At 54.9% G+C, this 23,504-nt stretch overlaps 10 protein-coding genes across 10 annotated transcripts; 7 read left to right on the top strand and 3 right to left on the bottom strand.

Moving 5' to 3' along the window:
* Positions 1-170: 170 nt before the first annotated feature.
* On the top strand, positions 171-2,164 carry CH63R_02159 (C-x8-C-x5-C-x3-H type zinc finger protein; the record flags this gene model as incomplete). Its single annotated transcript, XM_018297134.1, has 5 exons — positions 171-266; positions 365-508; positions 740-1,828; positions 1,905-2,036; positions 2,108-2,164. 5 exons carry the CDS (start codon positions 171-173, stop codon positions 2,162-2,164), a joined length of 1,518 nt encoding a protein of 505 aa, XP_018161950.1.
* A 1,666-nt stretch (positions 2,165-3,830) lies between these two features.
* On the top strand, positions 3,831-4,163 carry CH63R_02158 (uncharacterized protein; the record flags this gene model as incomplete). Its single annotated transcript, XM_018297133.1, has 1 exon — positions 3,831-4,163. The coding sequence occupies one exon, from the start codon at positions 3,831-3,833 to the stop codon at positions 4,161-4,163; it is 333 nt and encodes a 110-aa protein (XP_018161949.1).
* A 34-nt stretch (positions 4,164-4,197) lies between these two features.
* On the top strand, positions 4,198-5,274 carry CH63R_02157 (2,3-dihydroxybenzoate decarboxylase; the record flags this gene model as incomplete). Its single annotated transcript, XM_018297132.1, has 1 exon — positions 4,198-5,274. The coding sequence occupies one exon, from the start codon at positions 4,198-4,200 to the stop codon at positions 5,272-5,274; it is 1,077 nt and encodes a 358-aa protein (XP_018161948.1).
* A 159-nt stretch (positions 5,275-5,433) lies between these two features.
* On the bottom strand, positions 5,434-7,939 carry CH63R_02156 (Transcriptional regulatory protein; the record flags this gene model as incomplete). Its single annotated transcript, XM_018297131.1, has 5 exons — positions 5,434-5,933; positions 5,990-6,213; positions 6,290-6,673; positions 6,735-7,688; positions 7,755-7,939. The coding sequence occupies 5 exons, from the start codon at positions 7,937-7,939 to the stop codon at positions 5,434-5,436; spliced, it is 2,247 nt and encodes a 748-aa protein (XP_018161947.1).
* A 798-nt stretch (positions 7,940-8,737) lies between these two features.
* Positions 8,738-10,631, top strand: CH63R_02155 (Subtilase; the record flags this gene model as incomplete). The annotated part of the gene is made up of 4 exons (XM_018297130.1): positions 8,738-9,002; positions 9,064-9,547; positions 9,608-9,864; positions 9,931-10,631. The coding sequence occupies 4 exons, from the start codon at positions 8,738-8,740 to the stop codon at positions 10,629-10,631; spliced, it is 1,707 nt and encodes a 568-aa protein (XP_018161946.1).
* Positions 10,632-12,069: 1,438 nt separating this feature from the next.
* Positions 12,070-12,940, bottom strand: CH63R_02154 (uncharacterized protein; the record flags this gene model as incomplete). The annotated part of the gene is made up of 2 exons (XM_018297129.1): positions 12,070-12,434; positions 12,751-12,940. The coding sequence occupies 2 exons, from the start codon at positions 12,938-12,940 to the stop codon at positions 12,070-12,072; spliced, it is 555 nt and encodes a 184-aa protein (XP_018161945.1).
* Positions 12,941-12,997: 57 nt separating this feature from the next.
* CH63R_02153 (Carboxylic ester hydrolase) lies at positions 12,998-14,996 on the top strand (the record flags this gene model as incomplete). The annotated part of the gene is made up of 4 exons (XM_018297128.1): positions 12,998-13,484; positions 13,549-13,970; positions 14,078-14,678; positions 14,767-14,996. The coding sequence occupies 4 exons, from the start codon at positions 12,998-13,000 to the stop codon at positions 14,994-14,996; spliced, it is 1,740 nt and encodes a 579-aa protein (XP_018161944.1).
* A 947-nt stretch (positions 14,997-15,943) lies between these two features.
* On the top strand, positions 15,944-16,705 carry CH63R_02152 (Nudix domain-containing protein; the record flags this gene model as incomplete). Its single annotated transcript, XM_018297127.1, has 2 exons — positions 15,944-16,133; positions 16,191-16,705. 2 exons carry the CDS (start codon positions 15,944-15,946, stop codon positions 16,703-16,705), a joined length of 705 nt encoding a protein of 234 aa, XP_018161943.1.
* A 2,493-nt stretch (positions 16,706-19,198) lies between these two features.
* Positions 19,199-20,059, top strand: CH63R_02151 (Fungal cellulose binding domain-containing protein; the record flags this gene model as incomplete). Its single annotated transcript, XM_018297126.1, has 1 exon — positions 19,199-20,059. The coding sequence occupies one exon, from the start codon at positions 19,199-19,201 to the stop codon at positions 20,057-20,059; it is 861 nt and encodes a 286-aa protein (XP_018161942.1).
* A 370-nt stretch (positions 20,060-20,429) lies between these two features.
* On the bottom strand, positions 20,430-23,184 carry CH63R_02150 (Catalase; the record flags this gene model as incomplete). Its single annotated transcript, XM_018297125.1, has 2 exons — positions 20,430-20,768; positions 20,839-23,184. 2 exons carry the CDS (start codon positions 23,182-23,184, stop codon positions 20,430-20,432), a joined length of 2,685 nt encoding a protein of 894 aa, XP_018161941.1.
* Between the last annotated feature and the right edge of the window lie 320 nt (positions 23,185-23,504).

Below are 23,504 nucleotides of genomic sequence, written 5' to 3'. Positions count from 1 at the left end.
GTCAGTCTTGATCTTTCCTCCAATTTCACTCTCATCCACAACTCCCCTCCTGGCCCAATATACGAGGTCAACTCTCGACGGATCTAGCGCCGGCATACGACGAAGACGAAATTTTGACATTGGGCGCATCCTGATCGATTGATTAGTGCACGGACGCCACACGGGAGTGGATGGCGACCATGGAGCACCTGGAGGATCTAAACCAGTTCGTCCAGCAGCTGGATAACTTCCGTCGCAATGACATCGCTCGCGACCAAATGGTTCAGGTGAGATGAGAGCCCCTACTCTTACCGATGCCGCTCTGGATTCTCTATGAGATGCGCCCCTCATCCAGACGAACCACTGACTTCGTTGACCTTTTTAGGACCTCCTCGTCCGACACAGCCAGCTTCAGGCGCTGTATCGCGAGAAATGCGACGATTACAGTAACGAGGTCGAATCTCTCCGTATGTGGCAGACCAAGGCCAATACTCTGGCCCGGGAAGTGACTTCTCTTAACAAGGCTAACGTATGTGTGTGTGTGTGTGTGTGTGTTTGGGTATTGTTTGATCCTCCTGTTGAAGCGTTTTAGTCATGAATTCTATTCCCCCATAGCCCATCGGTGGCGGTTTTCATGTTGGTTTTCATCTCGGTTCATCTCAGTTCATCTCTTCATTTTACCCTGCCTCAACCTGCCGCTTTTTCATTTCACGTACGGCATATGGAGACGATGATGACTGACTGCTGACGTCTCACGCAGGAGTCTAATCCGTTCGTCTTCGTGATTATTGACGGCGACGGCGCCGTCTTCCAGGAGGCCCTGCTCAGGAGAGGCGCCGAGGGCGGCGCCGAGGCCGGATACCTGCTGTGGACCGAGATTAAAAACTACGTTACTGACGCCTACCCCGAGGCCGCCAGCGAGGACTGGAACATCATCGTGCAGGTCGTCCTCAACGTCGACGGGCTCGCCAAGAAGCTGCACGCCTCCGGCATCGCCCCCAACACCGCCGCCGACCGCACCCTGCTCGAGTTCGCACGCGGCTTCGGCCGCGCCCAGCCCCTCTTCAGCTTCGTCGACGTCGGCGCCGGCAAGGAGTCCGCCGACCACAAGATCCGCGAGATGCTGCGCGTCATGGTCCGCGTCATCCAGTGCCGCCACGTCTTCTTCGGCCCCTGCCACGACAACGGCTACCTGCCCGTCCTCGAGCCCTACCGCCTCGACCACAAGGTCGCCAAGAAGTTCACCCTCATCGAGACCACCCCGGCCGAGGAGGGCTTCAAGCAGCTTAACTTCCATAGGATCAGCTTTAAGTCCGTATTCATGTCCGAGAAGCTGCCGGACAGGGTCCAGCGCCCGGTCGTCCCCACCATGTCACCGCCGCCCCTTGGTCCCACCGCCCCGGCCGCCTCCGGCATGATCCATACCAACTCGGCCAACAACGGCGCCTCTCTCAAGACCGCCGCCGCTGCTGCTGCTGCTGCCGCCGCCGAGAACCCGCAGCCCCCGCGTTCGACTAGCAGTCCGCTCTCCAACGGCAGCGCTCCGCACACGCCTACTTCGTGGTCCATTGTTGGCAAGGCGCCGGCCGCCTCCAAGACGATCGACATCTCGTCCACCAAAAAGACCCCGGCCCGCAAGTACTATCTCATGAACAAGGACAGCCAGCGCATCGACGAGCCGCTGCCCCGCACCGACCCCGTCGCCGAGAAGCGGTTCAAGGACCGCATGATGAAAGAAGGCAACCTCTGCAACAATTACCACCTCAGCAACGCGTGCAAGAACCCGGAGTGCCCCTACGTCCATGGCGAGAAGCTGAGCCCGGGAGAGCTGCTCGTGCTGAAGCAGAAGGTGTGTTCTCCCCAGTCCCCAGGATGAGTCCTGCGCGGGCATGTGTGCCTCATGCTAATCCCACCGCACCCGCCAGTCCCGCGGTATACCGTGCGGCATGGGCTCGGATTGCGTCGATATAAACTGCTCCCTAGGACACCACTGCCGATGGCTCCGCGACTGTAACTTCAGCTACTGCCGCTTCGAGGGCTACCATGACATTGATAACGTGCGTCTCTTTCCCTACACCACCCATCCCAAAGAAACCCTACATGCCATGCTGACCACGCCCCACGACAGAAACCACGCGTCAAGGTCTTTGACGATGGAAGCATGAAAATCATCGACAAGCTCTAAGCCACGACACTCTCGCAAACAAACAAACTATTATATGTTGAATTTTTATGTAACGGCTCAGGGGATCGACAGGGCGGCATAGGGGTGGAGGGGCTCCCCACGAGAATGATGTCGCTCGATGCTGCCGCTGAATGGGGACGGAAGAATACGTTCCAGGCCTTGGTGGAATTGGGCACTCTTACACACACACACACACACACACACGCATACTATAGGAAAAGACATCGGGGGAGGAGTTGAAGGCTACTACCCCACATTATTATGAACACCGGGGATTTCGGCACTTCCTGAGTCCTTCAGCAGCATTAGAACAATTAGCGCAGGAACCGTTTATTTTCAAGCAGTTCCGCTGACCCGTGAACTCATGATGTGATCGTATACCAGGCTTCTCTCCTGGTTTCTATCCGCGACACCTCGACAATCACTTCTCGTCGTCGAGAAACGAGTGCTCCTCAAAAACCTCAGAATGCTACACAGGGAGACACATCGCGGTTGCTGCCTAAACTGCCGCCCGATGTCCAGGACCGACCGTCGATGTGGCCAACCCCCTCATTCCAAGCCGGTGCTGATTCGTCGGGGGGGGCTGCCAGGATTCCAGGAAAAGTAGGCTCCTGCAGGAGATTCCTTAGCCCATCCTGCCCCGACGTGTCAGCAAAGGTGCCGCGCCAGCAAGGTTGGTGGAATATCGGGCATGGATGAATGTCAGCAGTGCATAAAGACATGGGTGAAGGGGACCTAGGATGGAACGTTTGGGAGCTTGCGTTCTTGATGGCAAACATGATGCTGCTCAAAGCACAATGATGTTGATCTACTCATTCATAGTTTATGACAGCACCATTGCTAGGAGAAAACGATCCAGTTGAGAAACGAGGTGATGAGTCGTGAAAATGAATATTTTCTTTTCCCCTTCTTTGTTTTATGCCTATTTATGCTGCAAGCAACCAGGATTGTTCCTCAGCTAGCTTGAGGTAGGCATGTTTCAAGGTGGCATTCAGATGAAACAGTTTTCTATTGATGAACGGTCGCCTCTTTGTTGGGTTGCAGATCACTGCTGGGATATTGAAAGAACTGGCATTCACCTATCTAAACCTTGCCTAGCAGAGCTTTGTCTATAGTTCCAAAAGCTCACATGCTTTGAGATTTCAACTTTCATACGTATTCGACAGGCACAAGTCATTGTTTTGAGTCTCATTCAACACTCCGTGCTCTGATGAAATAGCCCAAATGAGTGAGTAAACATCTTCTACAGACGAATGACACGTTTCTCTGTAGTTATTACCAAAACTTTATAAACTAAATCAATTCCTAATGCTATTGGAAAACCAGACTCTCAAACATGGAGATCTGGATCACAACACTATCTCTTTGTCGCATAATTCCGGTCAGGTACATATTCGAGAAAAAGCTTGCAAGTGCGACGATTGGTACCGGTTTTGGTGCCCATACCACTTCGGTAGGTCGCACGGTGGACCGGCGCGAGCTCCGGGCCGGAAGGATCCACACCGGAGCATCTATGACGCCAGATGTCGGAAGCGCACGATCTCCCCGGGGCCCATCGCGGAGATAAGACGCGCTTCCCATTGGCTATCAAAGCATGTTCGAGGCCGCCCTGCTGTAGATACCTCGATGATCGCCACCACAAAACTGGAGATCCCGCTATTAGACAATGTCACGGATCCATTCCTTCAACCTGGAATGGCGCAAATGGGTGGCAGAGGCTGGAGCGAAACATGGCTTCGGACGTCGCCCAAACGTCATGCCTCTCGGTCCGGCCGGCACCAGCGGATGCGGCTCCACGGAAGACATGGACCTTGGACTCTCGATGCGATGCTTGATCGGGAACGACAATCAGTATAAGAACCGGCCGACGATGCGCCCAGAGACGACGTTCTTGTCCTGGATCATCACCAACAAGCAACACGACTACGATACTCAAGCAAACGCTCAAGACAAGAATCTCCTTGGATTCAAAATTTCACCTTACCCTACCTACCCTTAACACAACCAAACAAAACACCAACACAACCACCAACATGCTCGGAAAGATCGCTCTCGAGGAGGCCTACGAGATGACCGGCCAAGAGGCCAAGTCTCAGCGCGAGGCCGCCCTCTACATCAACCCCAGCGACCGCGAGCGCTACATGCGCCAGATCAGCGACATCAACGACGAGCGCGTCCGGCTCTCGGACGCCCACGGCATCGGCTACACCATCGTCTCCCTCACCGTCCCGGGCATCCAGGGCATCGCCGACCCCGCCGAGGCCGAGCGCCGCGCCACCGAGGTCAACGACTGGGCCCACGCCCAGATCAGGGACCACCGCGACCGGCTCGGCGCCTTCGCCTGCCTGTCCATGCACGACCCGGTCCAGGCCGGCCGCGAGCTGACGCGCTGCGTCCGCGACCTCGGCTTCCACGGCGCCCTGCTCTGCGACTTCCAGCACGCCGGCGACGGCGGCGAGACGTACAAGTTCTACGACCAGCCCGAGTACGACGCCTTCTGGCGCGTCGTCTGCGACCTCGACGTCCCCGTCTACATCCACCCGGCCGCGCCCGCCGACGTCGTCCTCGACAAGCTCTACGCGCAGCGCAAGTACCTCATCGGCCCGCCCCTGTCCTTCGCCAACGGCGTCAGCCTGCACCTCATGGGCCTCATCTCCAACGGCGTCTTCGACCGCTTCCCGGGCCTCAAGGTCATCGTCGGCCACCTGGGCGAGAAGCTCCCCTTTGACTTCTGGCGCATCAACCACTGGTTCGAGGACGTCAAGAAGCCCATCGCCCGCGCCGAAGGCGGCAACAACGGGAGCGGCGGCATGTGCGAGAAGTCCGTCTACGACTACTTCCGCCGCAACATCTGGGTCACGACCTCGGGCCACTTCTCCACGCCGACGCTCCGCTACGTCGTCGACGAGATCGGCGCCGACCGCGTCCTGTTCTCCGTCGACTACCCCTACGAGACCATCGAGGCCTGCTCCGCCTGGTGGGACGGCCGGGCCGAGGAGGTCAAGGAGGCCGTCGGCGGCGTCGACAACTACCGCAAGATCGGCCGCGACAACGCCAGGGACCTGCTGAAGCTGGGCAAGTTCCACGACTCCGAAGCTCCCGTTTCGTAAGCGCGGAGTGTGTGTGTGTGGGTGTGTGGGTGTGTTTGTATCATCACTTGGTGTTGGGGCGACGTGTTATGTAGCATAAAGTAAGAAATTGAGCGTCAAGTTTGGTTATCTGTCATCCGCGTACCTCCCACTGGTGTGTGCATACATTACTCGGTTTCATCATGGGAAGAGCGCCCAGTTGCCAAAGTCTATGCCCTGTGTGTTGAACCAGCTTTCGTTGAGCAAATCCGAGCTCAGAAAATCGCCAAAGTCCTGCGCCACGGGCGTCTGGCTCAAGCCAGGGACAGATCCGAACGGCATGAGGAGATCGCCCTGTTCCGTGTGGGCGACATGGTTTGCTTCTTCGTTCGCTGTCAGTCTCATCTTCATGGCTCTATTCTTCTTTTTCCTTCTTATTGTGGCTTGCTCTGAGCTACTGTCCCGGGTCATCATACCTGCTGGGCCGCTCGGCGCCTCCTGTCGCGAAACAGCGGCAACCGACTCGCGGAACTTCTGCAACACCTCGATGCCCCTCGCTGCGGAGCTGACGTGCCTCTTGTGAAATTCGAATATGTGCAGGGCCCGATCCCACGACGTCCTCGTCGGCTCCGTGTCGAAGTCGACCCCGAGGTCGGGACACAGCGTGGCTACAACCAACGTCGAGGCCGCGGCGAACGTGACTGGCCGCGTTTGTTAGCAGCACGCAAGATGGAACAAGCACAAGTCGTCGACTTACAAAGCAGCACATGCCACGGTGAGTTCTGCCTGGCACTACCCAGTTTCTCGCACAGCTCCTGGAGCACGCTGTGGGCCGTTGCGACGCAGAGCATGTTGGCGGCGTGGCCGAGGCCTTCTCCGAGGTTCGATGAGCGAGGGACAGCAGCCAATCTCGAGTGGTTTCCTTTCCGTGCTTCGGCGAGAAGCAACGGGCGCAGAAGCAGAAGCCTGATCCAGAGAACCCTACTCATGTAGCGTCGTCAGCATCGAACTCGACAGAAGTCTACAAGCCGGACCGGGGCGTCCGGGGCTTACCCACCTGGACTTGATGATGTTCGCCTGCATCTGCAGGCAGCTACTGAGTTCTTCGTCAAGATGCGAGAGGTCTGCGTCTTCTCTCAAATAGTCAGGCATAGAGGCACTCAGATTATCCAGCTTCGATGAGAGCTGGAGGACATCGTTGAGATACTCGGCTCTCCGCTCCAGCGCAGAGTCGCCGTCCGAGTAGAATTTGGCCAGGATCTCGTTCAGGACATCGAACAATTCCAAGGAGCGAACGAAAAAGTCCAGGTATGATGGTCTGTCAGGCGGCTGCACGCCTTCGGTCGTTTCCGCCAGGTGCTCGTCATCTACCGTCGCCGGCGTCGGGACGGAATACTGACGAGAGAGGAGAACAGGCCTCCCAAATGTGGTTGCTGTGAGGCTACAATGGTCCGATTGGTATCAATCTTGAGAGTTGAAGAATTCATGAAAAGGGGGCATACCGGTCCAGAGTCAAACAACAGTGCCAGACTCGCCTTCTCATCTCCCTCTTGAGCTGGTTCTCCCCGGTGGCCTTGTCACTCTGCGCATGCAGCCCAAGACCTTGTGCGACTCGCAAGGCCACGCCCACGGTATTCCAGCATCGATCCGCGTACTGCGTGTAGTGCAGATAGAGTCCTCTCAGCAGTAGCAGCTGCACGACCTGCAGCGACGAATGGTCCAGCGTGTCGACCGAGACGAGCCTCACGGACTGCATGTAGAACTTGTCTGCCAGGCGAACCTGCTCCGCTACCGCCACCTGATCTGTCCGTTGGGATCCTAAGGCCAGAACTATACTCAAAGTCGCGTTAAAAAGCACATCTTTAAACTCTCGCTTGGGATCGCGGTCTCTGGCCGGCTGCCACAGGGCTTCGTACGAGGAGGCAAAGGACGGGCGGTGGAGGATCGGGAAGACTGGATGGACAAACTCCATGAAGAACTGGATCAAGCTATCGGCGAGCCACCTTTCTGGCAGCATTACGGGGTCTGGTAACGGATCGGGGCTTTTCGGCCGTGTCGTGGAGAAGCCGAGGACGGTAGAGGCCCTCTCCTCTGCTTCGTCGTTGACTTCAGTTGGGCTTTTGCTGGCGGATTTCTTCGGATCGGCGACCTGCGTCACTTGCCGGAGGAACGAAATGTTTGATGACAGACCGTAGATGGTTTCATCGTCCGTGTGAGATGGCGGGCCGTTCAGCTGGGATATGTATCTTGGAGCATTCTCGGCCTGTCGTCGAGTTGGCCCGATATCCCCCGGATCGACACTGTCTACGACTCCGGTGCGAGCCGGCGGCGGGCCACGGATGGTCTCTGAACCATCCAAACCTGACACCGTCGAATTGCTATTGGCATGGATAGCAGCTTGAGGCGCAGGTGAGCCCTCAAGGCGCTCCAATCTCCGTTGAAGCTCCGATATTGATCTGTAAGCTACGTCAACATCTCTAGCCTCGCAAACACTTAACATGGACAGGGACAGGGACACCTACGGTCTGGACGACGCGTGCAAGACCGATTCTTGATAGGTGCACTGCTGCTGCCAGCCCTTGGACCGGCACGGAGAGCACACCGGACGCGCCCCGTCGCAGCCAGACTTGCGGGCGCGGCACGGGTTACAGGCGAGCTGCGTCTTTCTACGCTTCCTAGGCGGCACAAACACCGACCCCGACGACATGGTTAGTTTCGTGCTTGGCAGACTGGGAACAACGAGGCCGCAGAGTCTGGGGCGTGGGTGGGTGGTTGCATGACGGGAGGATGAGATCAGCAGACCAGACCCATGCCGCACACGCGGAGCCGGGGTTCCATTTTTGTCTGTGCCTGCGATCCGAGAGGATACGGCAGCCTGCTTCTAGTTAGTAGACTTATTTTGCTGTCTTATTAATAGCTTAGAAAAGCTAGGCTAGAAAGTAGACTGTGCACTAAAGCCTACAAAAAGTAAACCCTAGGCCCCTGCATGAAGCTGACTAATACAGTAGGTAGACGCTAGCAATAGTAGGCAGGCGCTGGCAGCAGTGGGCAGACGCTGGCGACAGTGGGCAATTGCCAGCTGCCCCAGTTGCACTACTACATTAATAACCCATTTACCCTTTTTACTCTAGGCTAGTAGGTGCCTGCCTCGCTTATCATTTCTAGCCAATTAGATCTCTCTGCTCTTTACAGTGAACATCATCCCAATTAGGAAATTTTTGACATTTGAACCAGTGCGCCTTGCAGGCTGCCGTACTACTAGGAGACTGGCTTGTATGCAGTGAGCATGGACTACTATTTGCAGCATTACACTGGGCTTAGTATTGCATAGGTCTGAAGTAGATTATACGTTGGTTTGACTTCGACCTTCATTCAGGAAATCCCAGTTCTGTCAATTAATGTAACATTATGATTCGAGTCCATATAACCCCTTCACCCCCTTCCAAACTTCAACCGCCTCCCTCAGTATACCAAATCTGTCTCTCTTTCATCCAGTCACTACATCATGTCACTCACTTTACGTTCATTCCTGGCGGGCGCCATGCTGGTCATCTCCCCTACTATAGCCTCGGACAACCCCGTTGTCAAGCGAGCCCGCTTCGATGCTGAGGCCGTTATCATCAAGGGAACATGGTCATGTACTCCTGAACAGATTCTCATTATAGATCAGGCCGTTGTGGACGCCCACGAGTTCGCTAACGAAGCTCTCACTGCGCTCAAGAACCCCAATGTTCTAAGCTCACCGGCGTATGACAACTGGTTTGGGTCCGGTAGGCCCACACATCGTCTCTTTTACTAATTAATCGCCACTGACTGTACTCTCACTAACAGACGCTGGCGGCGGCCCCTCGGTCGCCATCCTCAGAGACCGCCACTACCAAGTTGTCATTGACTCCCTTAAGCCCCCTAGCGTCGAGACCGCTTTCCGCTTCAAGCCAGAACCCTTCTTTCCTCCCAACACTGTCACCGAGAACAGTCTTGTCTTTGGTTGCTCTGGAGCCACCGGCCCCTGTGCAGATGGCGCCATGGTTGCGGGAGTGAACAGCGCAACGGAGAGCCAACCCGCTGTGTTTGGTACCACCATGCTACTCCTCTGCGAGACTTTCTTCGATGCGACGCGTGCCTCGAACAAGAAGATGATTGAGAACTGGAGGGCCGAAAGCTCTGTCGGGGAAATGTCGCGTGGCTTCGCCTTGGTGCACGAAGTCCAGCACATGCTTCTCGCCACGGGAGACGGCGAAAGAGCTGATGATTTGAATAACCCCTTCTTTGGCATCGTCGACGATAGGTCTGAGGATTGCTATTCTGCTAACTGGTAGGTTGAGCTAAATATCACTTAGACAATCGTGGGGGCCTGACTAACACGAAGCGATAGCTGCTTCCGTTTGTCAGCGGCCGAGAAGGCCAAGAACGCGCAAAACTACGCCATCTTCGCTCTCGACGTGACGGCGTTCCCTATCACGGAGGAGCAACCCAACGCTTGCCAAGCTCCTGCTCGCCCGTCCACGCTAGCTAAAGTAAGACGGCAAATGACCTTCTCCAACTCGACCATGTCTTCAGGAGCATCTTCATCATCAGCTTCGGCCACGCGGACTCCCATTCCGCCAGTGCTCTTCAGCTCGACTTCGCAACGTAAGTTATTTCCCATCACCCAGCCGGAGTTCCCTAGTGTTTGCTGATAAGTTCTTCACAAAATAGCTCCCGCTTCGAGAGTCTCTTCCGCCAGACCCTCCTCCAGCGCCGAGGTCGTCGAAGTCTCCGGTGCTGTCGCTGTCATCATCCCCGCAGGCGCAGTCGCATTCGGCGGCCCGGGAGGCGGCCTCGCCAACTTTGGCGGCGTCATCATCCCCGTTCCCGAAGGCCAGACCGTCAGCGACCCGTCTAAGGATCCCAAACCCTCCGGTGAGGCTCCGTCCACCACGCCTGGACAGCCGAGCACCACCAGCTCGGCGCCAGCCACGAGCTCTAGCTGCGCGCCTCCGGCCCAAAAGTCGTACGGTCCCGCTGTCGAGAAGGTCTGCGAGGACTGGTCCGGGATGAACCAGACTGCTTTCCTAGGCCTCATGGACGCAGTTCCCGTAGTCGACTGGGAAGGCGCTTCTGTCGTATCTGCGACCCCTACCCCTGATAAAGTACAGCCTTCGCCTACTTCATCAACGAGGGCCCTCACGACAGCATCTACATCAGCCTTAAGCACAGCGGTACCAGTTCCGCCCCCAAAACCTCGATGGAGTGAGAAGCCCACCGGCTTCACAAAGACGTTTGAGCAAGACGGAGTAGCTAGCGCGTTCTATTATGCATCATCCGACAGCGCGAGCGAAAATGTCACAGACAACATCGAGCAGTGGTGTCTTGCCAAGTGCACAGGTGAACACTCTCAGTGTATACTGAAAAAGTAGTACACATAGCTAAGACTTGTTTCCATGTAGAATCGTGCGTATCTGTTTTTCTCTACCGAGTCCTGCAGTTTAACGGTGGCAGATACAACATTTACTATATTTGCAACCAGTAAGTTCATCACCTCAAACATGCTAGCAAATAACTGAAGAGATTGACTAGATTTAACCAACAATGGTCGAACGACTTTGTCGTGACTGGTATCAGTACAGCGGACTCTGGAGTTGCGTTTGTGTAAGTTGATTCCTAAGACATAGTCTGGTTGCGGCGATCCTAACGAGCATTGGCTAGCAAATCTTGACATGAATAACCCACAGCCTAGCATGCATGTATTGGAGGCTTTCTGCTCTAAATTGTCAACATTGACAGATATTTAGACTGTCGAGGCTATTTGGGCACGCGCGGAAATCGTGCACGAGATACAAATCAGAAGAAAAAAGAAGAAGGAAAAAGCCAAACAGTAGTATCTGGAGTTGCGATATCTCATCCGGAAAACCGACCTCAAGTAGCTCCCCTCCCAGCGGTGTAGTCAAACGGCCAAAAAGTACGTTGAAAAAGTATGAAGACAATCAAATTGAATTGAGTGGGTCGACTTCATAAGGTGTGCATAGGGTGACGACAGTCCGGCCTGGATCAGAGGGTCATAGAGAGATGTCTATTCAATCCGGAGAGTCTTCGACTCATATATCATATTCCACACCCGAAAGGCCGTCTATAATGTCAAGTTGATTCGAATCCGCCGTTCCGGGAGCATCGTTTTTCATTTTGGAGCCTATCGATAGCAATTCTGGCTCTCCCTTAATGTCCCTCCTCGCACCACTCTCAAGCAAAGGCCTTGAGGCCTCAGTGTTATCATGCAATGTTGACGCAATCGATTGATCCGTGAATTGTCCTCCTCTACCGACTTGACAAAACACTCTCGACGTAAGTATTTGTCTAAATACTTAAGGTAAAGTGCAAGGATTGTCATCTGAAGCTTGACAAGATGCACTTTCAGAACCACGCCACGATAATTCACAGCACCTTGTCTCAATATTGGCCTGTTTCAAGCTATTGGCAACGGATTACAGGTCATTGCTGATTTACATCATCAATATCCTACCCGTGATGAAAATACAACTCATAGATGCTACGCTACAACAAGCTGTGTGACCATGAGTATGTTGTCCGGTTGATCGATCGCATGTTGCATGGCCCAAGACTTAAAACCACAGGCCTAGTGGTGGGCAAATTATCGAGCGAGCCCTCATCAGTACTCGGGTTTACAGATAGAATGATTCCACTACGCGAGCTTCCACCCTTCATTTCATAGTATAAAGGGTTACTTCTCTCCTCCTTTCAATTTCGAAACCGAGTCTTTCCTTACCCTCAGACTACTGTTTGTAGCCACGGCAGCCTCGTTTCCTCGACCTCTGTCATTCTATGACAGCGTTCAGTCTTTTAGACGGCAAACCTCTTCAGTTTTAGCATCAAGAAGAAATCTGCCAAGACATAGACTTGCACGTGCTTCGTCAGTTCGTCGGCGTCATCTGTGCGAAGATCAGCACTGTTCTGCGATTTAAGTAGCGAGTAGCCACCTTGCGCTTCGAATGATTCGACTTCTTCAGAATAATTGCTGGTGTACATGAACTCAAAAACTCTCCAGTACGCATGTGCAATCCCTTTGCTGAATTCAAACGTCTTGCTCTCGCTTTCTTGAAAGTTGCCCTTCAGCGCCTTCTTGAAGTATGGGCTATGGGCCGCGAGCACTAAACCGTGAGCCGGTAACTCGAACTCGCCGATTCGAATCTTGACATCGGCGTGGTCTGGTTTGTTGAAAAGCCTTGTACGCCACAGTCAGTTGCAAAACTCTGCCAAAGAAGGATTCGAGCCTTTTTTACTCTATAATCTCCCTGAGGAGAGTCTTACACTCAGCCATCCGTTTTACTTTTTGATAATAATTAGAACTATTATGTATACTATCTCTACCTCTAGGAAAAGATTGCTAATTAGTAGGAAATTTGCTTTGTAATTTATTAGTGTATGTATAACACACAAATACACAACACAATATATGTGTTTGTATTTGTATTGTATTCTTTTAGTTCTCTGCCCTCAATTCGAACTAGCCTGGCCCCTCACCGATCGAGGCCTTAGCCCCACATTGCCGGAAATCGGCGCCGTCGACCGAGGGACGGCCGATCTGCGTCTCGCTGCGACCCTCAACGGCTGCAGAGTTTCTCCCCGTGGGGTAGGCAACGGCGACTTTGACTGGCTCATCGTCGGATTCCCCTCCTGCGGTATCGCCGTGACCGCTCGCTGACACGATCATTAATTAAACCCCCCTCAGCTGGCTTCGGCGCCGAGGGCCGTAGAGATCCCCGTCTCCATGTCCAGCATGTTTAGAGAGGAGAAGACTGCCGTTGAGCGGAGGACGATGTCGGCAATGGGCTTCGGCCACTCCACAGACACTCCTCTGCTAGTCATTGCCGAGTCCAAGGTGGTGTATATGAAGGGAGTCGAATCTCCTGTACGGCAAGAACATTGCGAATGGAGCCATAAACAACTTCGAAGCCGCATCATCTGCATCATGTTATCCACACTGGCCCTGGCGTTGTGGCTGTTGCCAACCCGAACCTTCGGGTCTCCAAGCACCAATACTAGTTGCGACAGGTTGCCAGACCTGATGAACCCAGCCCTCGGAACTATCGCAACAGCCTTGGTACCGGCCAACTCCCTGAACGTGTCTGGAACATTCAACTCGGTCGCCTTCTGTCGTGTGAACGGAAGCGTGCCTTATCCAGAGGACAACACCGTCTTCTTCGAAGTATGGCTTCCTGAAGCGGATTCGTACAACGACAGGTTTCTGGCAGTCGGTAAGTCATTTGCCTTCTTACTGCCTTCCTTCAAAGTCCAAAGTCAAGACCGATTGCTGATCAGACTTGTCGCAAGGCAACGGGGGCATGGCCGGCCGCATCGACTACGCAGCCATGGTGGAGAACGTCAACAAGGGCTTCGCGACCGCGGGCGGCGACGCCGGCCACCGGGCCTCGGACAACAACGGCGGCGATGCTTACCCCGGCGGCGTCCATCTGCCCTATCTCCACGACCGCAACCAGGTCCTCGCGTGGATCCGGGACTCGGTCGCGCTCTTCACGCCCCCGGCGAAAGGCATCACGGACACCTACTACCAGAGGGCACCCCGCCGCACTTACTACAAGGGTTGCTCTACCGGAGGCGCCCAGGGCTTCGCCTTGGCCGAGTTCCACCCCGAGCTGTTTGACGGCATAGCGGCGGGTTGCCCCGGGAACTGGTACTCTCATCTCGCCCTGTCGTTCCTCTGGAACCAGCAAGTCACCATTGTATGTTGGGGAGCTTTCTATCCGCGTCCTCTAATTTGCGTTCCATGATATTCGCTCAATCACTTGCCCTCTCCGAATTCGCATGCTGGCTAGCTAACACGTCAGAGGGCTCGGCATTCCTGCCGCAAGAGTCACTAGATCTCATCAGGAACGCAGTTCTAGACGAGTGCGACCTTTTGGACGGCGTTGAGGACCGGGTTCTCGAGAATCCGCTGGCCTGCGACTTTGACCTCGACGGCCTGGCGTGCCAGGACCCCACCTCCAACACGTCGACTTGCCTCACGCCAGAGCAACTCGCCGCAGCCAAGGAGATTTATGCCGGTCCTCGAAACTCAAAGACCAATGTCAGCCTCTATCCGGGCTTTGATCTGGGCAGCGAGTCGGAGTGGATGGTTCAGCAAGGCCTTCTCTCCCTTTCATTCTCCCTCCCTCTTCTCCAGAACATGGTGTTCGACGACTTGAGCTACAACGGCACCGCCTTTGACTGGGCCGCCGATGTGGACGCGCTGGACGAGAAGGTGGGCAGCTTGATTGACGCCATCAGTCCCAACCTCACGTCCTTCAAGATGAATGGAGGGAAACTTTTGGTTACCCAGGGCTGGGCTGATCCGTTCAACGCGGCGACGTGGCCCATCGATCACTTGGACGAGGTTTCTCGCGTGACGGGCGGCGAGAGACAAGATTGGTTGTCACTGTTCATGATCCCTGGTACGTTTTTTTCTCTCTCTCTCTCGCCAGCAGATTCTCGGATGGGCTCGATGGATGCAAGAGACTGACAAAAGTGACTTTTTCAAAGGTGGTGGACACTGTGGCGGCGCGGCAACCTATCCCCAGGTCCCCTCGAAGCAAAACTCTCTGGAAGCCCTCGTCGAATGGGTTGAGAAAGGACAGGCTCCCGCGTATCTTGTTGGAGTTGACCCTGCGGATGGGAGCAAGACGACCAGGAAGATCTGCTCGTGGCCTCGTACGGCGAAGCACATTGGTGTTAATGCGGATAAGTCGGATGCTTACGTCTGCTCAGACTAGACAATTAGTTCAAACTGTAATACGATGGATGTTCTCAGCTACACAGCAACCTCCCCGTGCGTTCAAATGAGTGGGCTCCACATGCTGCACTCTGCGTTAGCTGAGAATACTAGTCGCCCTCGGGGGACGATGATGTACATCTGTTGTACGAAGCTCCCCCAATCCCATTGTTCTGAATTGTCACTCAATCTTCCTCTATCATTGGCATAGAAAAGCTCGGCTAATTTGGAATGCATCTTTGACTAGAGGAATTCACCTGGCTGTAGCCATCGTGTTGTATGAAGGCAACAAGGGGCAGTGTTTGGGATCCTGGTAGGTTTGTCCGCTACTGAACTCTCCAGGGTGTCTTCAGGGACTCGGTAGTGTAGGAGCACCGCCGTCCAAACCTAAATTCCATACAGGCCTCCTATTAGTTTGACAGCTAGCGGTCTGTCTGGGTTAATGAATAAATCTGCGTAGATGAACTGCGGAATAACCGTAGATCTATGGTGGAGACAGTGACAAGTCGCAATAGGGGGAACGGACGCTATGCTGGCCCTTGCGCCGGCCGTGGCTGGCAGATGCCAGCCGGACACGCCGGGCCCGGGAATTCCAGTTCATGCGTGGGGTCGCCGCGCGCCGACATCCGGGCTGTTTGTTGCTGGCTGGCAACGAACATCTATTCCAACAGAAGCATTAAAATAGAATCCCAATTACGGCAACAATTTGGTGTAAGATTTTGTTCAAGCCAAAGGCAATTAACGAAAAGGTTGTAAGGCAATGTTTGTTTGCCAACTTGGAAACTACTATAAAGCCATCACCACCGTAGAAGCATTCTGACCTTTTTTTTTTAACACATCTCCAAGTGCTTTTCGCGCCAAGACATCGGCCTAGTATATTGTCTTGGATCTTCTTACCAGATTTCAAAGATCATATCATATTCAACCTCTTTTGATTCATAGCGCAAAATGCATCGCTCGGTGCGAACTGTGTGCATCCTTGCGCTTTGGGGCATGTTCAGTCTCATCGCCGTCCAGGCACAAAACCACACCAGCTACCTTCTGCCTGGGGATGAGATAGAATGGAAGGCCTTTGGCAAAATCGATCCTTGGGGCCTACCTCCTAATGCTACTAAAGGCGGTGACAAAGATGGCGCAGGTAAGCATTCAAGTTTCATGAGAATTGAGCAAACTTCTAACGCCTCTATGCTTTCAGTGTATCTTGGCAGTGTTGGCAGCGATCGAATCGGTTGTGGCGTCGTCCCCTACGATCGCGATGGCGACATCTGGATGGTCCCCGCAAAGGACGACGACTTTAGGTCGGTAGGCTACCTCCTACCTCGCGGCGAGTACGATTCGAAATCAGACAATTCCATCGCAGACTGCGTGCTGCGTGGGGCTTTGGAAGAGGGAGAGTTTGTCATCGACAAGGACTCCCTAATTCCCCTCGGGTTGAGCAACAACGAAGCTGTGTATTGGTTCAGGGGCTCTATAATCGGCCTCGACAAGCCCAAGAAGTCCGATGAGTCCGATGAGTCCGATGAGCCCGATAAGCTCGATGAGCTCGATGAGCCCCGCACCAATCCAGTCCGCTGGTACTCTATTGGCAAAGCGCGGACTGAGTTGAAGAAACCGAAAGATGACCCCAAGAAGAAGGCTGCGATGCGACAAGCGCTCCTACATGCACAGTTAGCCGGTCGGTCCCGTAGCCCCAAAGCATCATCCAAGTAGGGGAGCAGTCTGCCAACATACACTGCGTACTCGGATAAATAGGCTGGAACGGGTCCATTGAAAACCTATCTCCACCGGGGCTAAGGGTCACAACAAGCCCTCAGATCTGCATCCAAGCCAACACTCTCTTAGCATAGTCTCAGCTAAGCCGACTTAGAACAATGATAATATAATACCAGCCCATGTCGTTCCAGAACAGATAATCAAGACACTTTTGTGCGCAGAGGATGTTAAACCAGGCGTGAATAATCGATATTACTGTATGCAAGAAGGACCCAGAGAAGGGTTTAATGGACTCGGCATATGCAGGTCCAAATGGGGACAGTCTAGGAGGATTGTCAGGGCGACAGGCTGCTTAAAGGCTCAAAGCAGCTTGTTGAAAAGGAGCTAGTAAGGGCCTGCTTGTAATCACCGAAAGGGTCAAAATCAGTAATAACTGAGTAAGCAGTTGGGTGAAGTGATTCCCCTTGGGCAGCATTATCTGGCGGGGCAAACAAAGTAGCGTTTACGCCACTTTCCACAAGTTTTGAACAAATGAAAGCTTCACTGGGGGTGTCATTGCATTGGGTGGCTTTCACTTGCTTAACCTACCTCGACCAGGTAATCCAACGTTGATATCATCAAGGAGAACCCGTAAGCCCAAATCGGTACAGAACCCCATGTTGCAGGCTGGGCTAGGCAAGCTTCTCGTTGCAGCCGCATGTTTCAAAGAGAGAGCGGGTCATGCCGAACCCCTGCCTCAGGGGCTTTTCCAACCTCCTCTTACGAACTTTCCGAGCCGTTCGCAACTCGTGATGGAACTTTTCCACTTGGCCTATTACGTATTATGCTTAACCGCCCCCGGAACGACTCTACTGCACTGCTGCGTCTCGCCCCCGACCGTGATTAAGGAGTTGATGCAATTGCCCAAGAGGGATAGTCGCCAAGGCTTTATACGTCTCGACAGTAACACCCCTGCCGTCTTCGAACGAGATCGCGTCTCTTATCTCTCTCTCTCTCTCTCTCTTCATGTATTGTATGATGGTGGGCTAACTGTTTTTGTTGGGGGCTTGGCATCGGAAAGGATGACTCGGCCGGTATTCGGATTGGCGTAGAGAGGCGAGGGTCTCGCACGCACTGTTTGGCGTGTATGACCCCGGCTGACTAGAGCATAGGGAGTGGCTTTTCTCCGGACGACGAGCCTCTTGTGTAAGAACGCCACAAGCCCCTAGCAATCTGGGTATTCGAACACGATTTCACATCTCTTCATGCACGCAAGAAGCTCGATACATCACGCTGTGTGATTCCGTCGTCCTAATATCACAGGGCAATGTTGGACTCATTGCCGCCCCGAAACACAGGAGTATGTGATGGTCGAGATACCTAGGCAGTGACGGCAGAAGTTGGGACGAACCAAAAAAAGCTACTTCGTCACAAGGCCCCCCAGTCTCTTCGGGTTCGCGCCCGTACAAACTGTGTGGGGTAGGATGCGGATCATTAACCCGTTGGCCATCGCCGCTCTACCTGCGCCGTTTCAAGGATGCACCAAGAGGCTAAGAGGCAAGTTTATTGATTTGTCTTGTCTTTCTAACACCGACCACGTGGTAGACAGTGTCTCTGGCTACATCAACTTTATATTTGACGGACTGGCGTCTGGGCGGTGGACGATCTCCATGTGACTTGATCCGAAAACAGCTCTACTCCTGTCCAACCTCAAGTTAAACCACACATGGTCCATGATGTTAGATCTTGATCACAGCCATAGAGCATTGTTACCGGACGAGCGGGTATATGGCGTATTTGTTCTTGCTGTTTCTTATCTGGGAGCTCACAACTAGCTAACATCCTCAAAGTGAGCCGGTCCAGTCAGTGACTGCGTTTCTGCTGCCCCATGCACCCCTAATCACCACGATCCGTCGGTCATCTCCCGCGGCTCCAACTGGTGTGTTCCGATCCCTGGTATGGAAGTCTGGAAGAGGCGTTCGCTAGGGTGAAGGCGTCTCCCGGGCCTCCCCTCCCCTCGCTCTTCTCCACAAACAATGTCCCGTCGAGGCTAGCTTATACTTTACCGTAGCGCCGGGGCGATCGTTTCCCCTGGTGACAGCCTATAGAGTCGGGAGTATTACGCAGTTTGACGCTGGGCCTTTTTTTCTTTGCGAATGCCTCGGAATTCATTGGCACTTTATCTCGAACACTTCAGGGGAGGGGGGGAGACATCTACTATGTCCGGTCAAAGGTCCCACCAGCATGCGTGACCCTCACTTCCCGAAAGATACACGGACTAGCGAGTGTAGCCCAGTTGAGTTGGTGCAGCGCAGCGAAGGCGGACCACGTCGACTGGATATAAAGACCGCGATGGAAACCTCTTCTCGGATTCAGTATCCAGCCAGGTCAACACAGCATCAAGCTCCTTTCACTTGTTTTTTCTCTCACTCTCTCTCGTTCATTCTTTTACAAAACCGACTCGACGTCGTTCCATTCTTTTTTCACCTCTTCACTTTTCCCACCGCAACCATGAAGGCAACTTACGTTCTCTCCGCCGTCCTCGGCCTGGCGTCCTCGGCCTCCGCCCACTACACCTTCGACAAGCTCGTCCTCAACGGCGCCCTCCAGGGCGGCGACAACACCTACGTGCGGAAGCACCAGAACGGCTACATGCCCACCAAGTTCAAGAACACGCCCTCGGGCTCCATCACGCCCAACGACGCCGACTTCTCCTGCAACAAGGGCGCGACGGCCGCCCCCAAGGTGATCACCGTCAAGGCCGGCGACAAGGTCGCTCTCAAGCAGGCCTTCGGCGGCACCGGCATGCTCCACCCCGGCCCCACCCAGTTCTACATGAGCCCCGTGAGCAACGCCGCCTCCGACAAGGGCACCGGGACCTGGTACAAGGTCCACCAGTCCCTGCTCTGCACCGCCGGCAACCCGGAATCCCTCCGCTCCAAGGCCTGGTGCAGCTACGGCGAGGACAACGTCTCCTTCACCGTGCCCGCGACGGTCCCCAACGGCCAGTACCTCGTCCGCGGCGAGCACATCGGTCTGCACGGCGCCCACGACGGCCAGGCCGAGTTCTACTACGCCTGCGCCCAGGTTGAGGTCGCCGGAAACTCGGCCACCAGCATGCCCGGTACCGGCGTCAAGATCCCCGGCGTCTACAAGCAGGCCGACGGCCCCGTCAACTTCAGCGTCTGGGGCCGCTCGACCTCGTACGACAAAGCTCCCGGCCCCGATGTCATCCCCGGCGGCACCATTCGCGGCAGCGCCAGCGGTTCTTCCGGTGACAAGTCTACCACTGTTGCCGGCGGCAGCTCCGCCTCGTCCGCCGGGTCGTCCAAGGCTGCTGTTCCCGGGGCGTCCGGTACTCCGGACTGCTAAATGACGCCCATGTCCACCTTGCGACCGGGTGCTGCTACCTTGTCCTTGCCGTTCAACAGGCATCATCTCACCAGCTGGTGTGATGCATATGTTGGGCACAGCCAGGGACCAAGAGCGATGACGGATCAAACGTATTCTCTTCAACAAGTCTCTACCCTGGAGATTTTCCAGAGTTGGCTTGTCTTATTCTTATGTACATAGTTCGCTGCTGGCGACGGCGGATGCAAATAACGAGATTGTTGACCTCCTCGCTCACCGCGCCGCCGAGTTATCGTGACATGTGAACCCGTGATCTCCAAGCTTCATGAATCCCAGTCAAAGCAGCGGTACCTTCTATCTCGGAGTGAGGCCGCCCTGATTCTGCGTTGCTTCATCTCAGGAGCTTGCTCTGCCTCTCGAGGAAAAGAACCTTGGGCCGGTCCGTCTCGAACGTGAGGCGCTTGTCCTTCATCATCCCAATCGGACGATCCGGCGCCTCTCTCAGGACACCTTGAACCCTGGAGCCTCCGGGCTGCAAGACGTGCTCGTACCACTGGTGGATGCTGTACGAAGACCGCAGCGTTTCGGCCATCATGACCTCGACCGCGCACCACCCGCGATCGTAGTAGTCCTCGTCGACGAGGCTGATCATGGCGTCGCACTGCGCGATGATCATGGGCAGCGCCGACACGCCCGCGTTGGGGTCGTCCTGGTTGACGCAAGCGTGGTCCTGTGCCGCCGTGAGTAAGCCTCCCTTGTCTCATCGATAGTCCATGCATTTGGAGGGATCTCGAACTCACCATCCAAATCCCGAGCTTGTCCTTGTGCACTGAAGGAGTGAGTCGGAGGTACTCGTCAATCGCGTTGATCATGCGGTGGTACTGTGTGTGATGGTCGTCATCGGGGGACTTGGCCCCTGGCGTCTTGTTGATCCACCGATACGAGATGAAGACAACCTTCTCGGCAGCGCGAGCAGAGCTCTCGACAGTCCAACTGGAATCGAACTCGCGAACCAACCCGTCGTCCGAACGCGGAAGCCTCTTGAAGTCGAGGAAGTCGGAGTACCACATGAACTTCAGCCCGTCAAAGGCCCTCTTCTTGGTCTCGTCCGTCTCGAGCGACTCGGCGTAGGCCTTCCTCAGCTTCGACAGGACGTGCCGGCCGCCCCCCAGGAGGACGGGACGAAGCCTCTCCTGGAATAGCTCTCGGTACCCTTTTCGCAGCCTGGCTTCCGTTTGCCGCTCAGCGACGTTCTCTTCCGATGTCTTCCGAAGGCCTTCCAGAATGACCGCCTCCGTTATCGCGTCGCCGCTGAACACAGCGTGATCGAGAGCCGTGTACCCCTGCTCGTCGACGATGTCAAGGTCGGCCCCAATATCCACCAGCTCTTGCAGGTAACCGCGGTGCTCCTCCGACGGCTCCTTGGCAAACGCGATAGCAGGGGAGCACGTTCCGGGCATGTTGAACAGAGAGAGGGCCTCTTCCTGTCTACCCCCCTTCATGAGCGCTCGTCCATGGAAAAACCTCGTCATGGCTTTGACTGTAACGTCTTTCGATCCGGCTGTCATCTCGAGGGCCTCTGCCGAGGTTACGATGGCCTTTTCAACGTTTCCTCTGGTATAGTGACATATCGAGAGTCTGCAGAGCCCGATCGTCTTCCAGGTCTCAAAGATGTGCAACCAGTGTTTCGAGCTCGAGTTCCCTGCTTGTAACGACGCGGTCCTTTTCAGATCCTCGGCGAGGCTCACTCGCTCTTGGAGTTGCACTATCGCCTGGTCAAGCAAGTGCTCGCTGCCGTCTCTTTGGGACAGCTGGTAGTTTATCATGCCCATGTTGCCGACGGCGCGACACATCTCGCGAGCCGACCCCAGCTCTCTGGCGACCTCGTACTGCTTGGCGAAGGCGTCGCTGGCGTTCTCGAGCTGGCCAATGTGCCGGTACGTGACCCCGAGCTCGCCGCTGAACTCGATCCGCTGGATGCAGGGCTTCAGTCCGTTAATGGCCTCCTCCAAGAAGCTCCTCGCGGATTCGTAGCGTCCAAACCTCCTGTTGACGCTGCCTATCTCGCCAAGGACAAGGTGTCTGTAGAAGCCTGCGTTGGGGAATGACTTTTCGGGGCCGCAGAGGCTGAGGGCGCTGTTGAAGGCTTGCAGCGCATATTCCCATTCCGCTTTCCGCGCGTGCTCCCGTCCTTCTTCGATCAGCCCCTCCCAGGAGCGAGCGGCTTCTACGAGGTCTGCCAGCTCCCGAGGCGCAAGGGTTGTCGTAACGGGTAGTTCGATAGACAAATGCCCCTCGACGGGGCCTAGTACAACGGTGTCCGTGGCAGAGCCGCATGAAGCTTCGGAGAAGGTGAGAGCTGCGAAGAGAGTGTCTGGGTCTGCTTCAAACGCTTGGAAGGCGTCCGCTGGCAAGGAGTAGCTTGCATTCCTGGTGTGTGTTTTGGAACCGACTTCTCGTGCTCGGACAAACTTGCCGGCTTTCTCGACCACGAGGTGTTTCTCAGACGGCGCAGAGGTCCCAGTGTCGCCTTTCGACTCTGCACAACTCCTAGAGAGCGTGTACGTGATATGAGTAGCCTCTGCTGGATCCGATACTGAGTCGACCTGATACGAGTCGTTCCGAACTTCTCCTGCAAGAATCCAGGTATGAACGGGCGACAAGGTCGAATGCAAATCAAAGCCTCTGTTTAACCGACTACCGCGAGGGGTTTCGATGTGGAGGTGGAACTGCTCGCCTGGACTGCCGTTTTCAGACAGATCGCACAACGAGACAGTCGAGAGGCCTTGGAGGCTGCTGGACACGGGAAACCCGCCGAGGGATTTATCCTTGCCAAGCACATCGATGGCAGCCCTCACGACCTCCCAACACTGGCTAAGCTCGGCAGGAGAGATTTCATGGCTTTTACGAGTTGCTTCGCGGATGTAACATATGGCAAGAACCATGTTCGCGAGATGGACTGTCTTCTCGCCATCGGTTTCTGATAGGCTTCCGGAAGTCGCGGCCTTCCAGTCCAGCAAAGAACCCTCGACGGTTCTGATCGACGAGATCCAACGTTCTACCGGCGCGGTCTCGGCTGGCCTACTCCCTGTGGCGACCGCTACTCCTCTCAAGACCCGCGACAGCAGTATCTGAGGAACGCGCATTCCGGGTGATCCGCAGGGTTCGTCTTGTCGATTATATATTAGTATGGTAATGACCAAACGGAAATTCTGTTACGTTCGTCACTCTGTGCATAGGGAGGATTCAGATTGCCAAAGTGGAAGTGCTGGCCGTGCCTTTCCCAGGAGTATGAATACTGACGACGTTCGGTGCGGGGGATGGCCCGCCACTTGTCGATTCGAGGCTTCAAGACCCAATATTGTCACGCTGACTGCATATGGGGATTCGCGCTACACCGCAGATGGTTCTTGAAATGATCCCGCCTGTTGGTTGTGGTACCGGGCCCTAGTGTTAGCCTATCACA

Source organism: Colletotrichum higginsianum, chromosome 2 (assembly GCF_001672515.1).
Source record: "Colletotrichum higginsianum IMI 349063 chromosome 2, whole genome shotgun sequence".
Classification (NCBI taxonomy): domain Eukaryota; kingdom Fungi; phylum Ascomycota; class Sordariomycetes; order Glomerellales; family Glomerellaceae; genus Colletotrichum; species Colletotrichum higginsianum.
The sequence above is the reverse complement of the archived record's forward strand: the minus strand, read 5'-3'. Positions and strand labels throughout refer to the sequence as shown.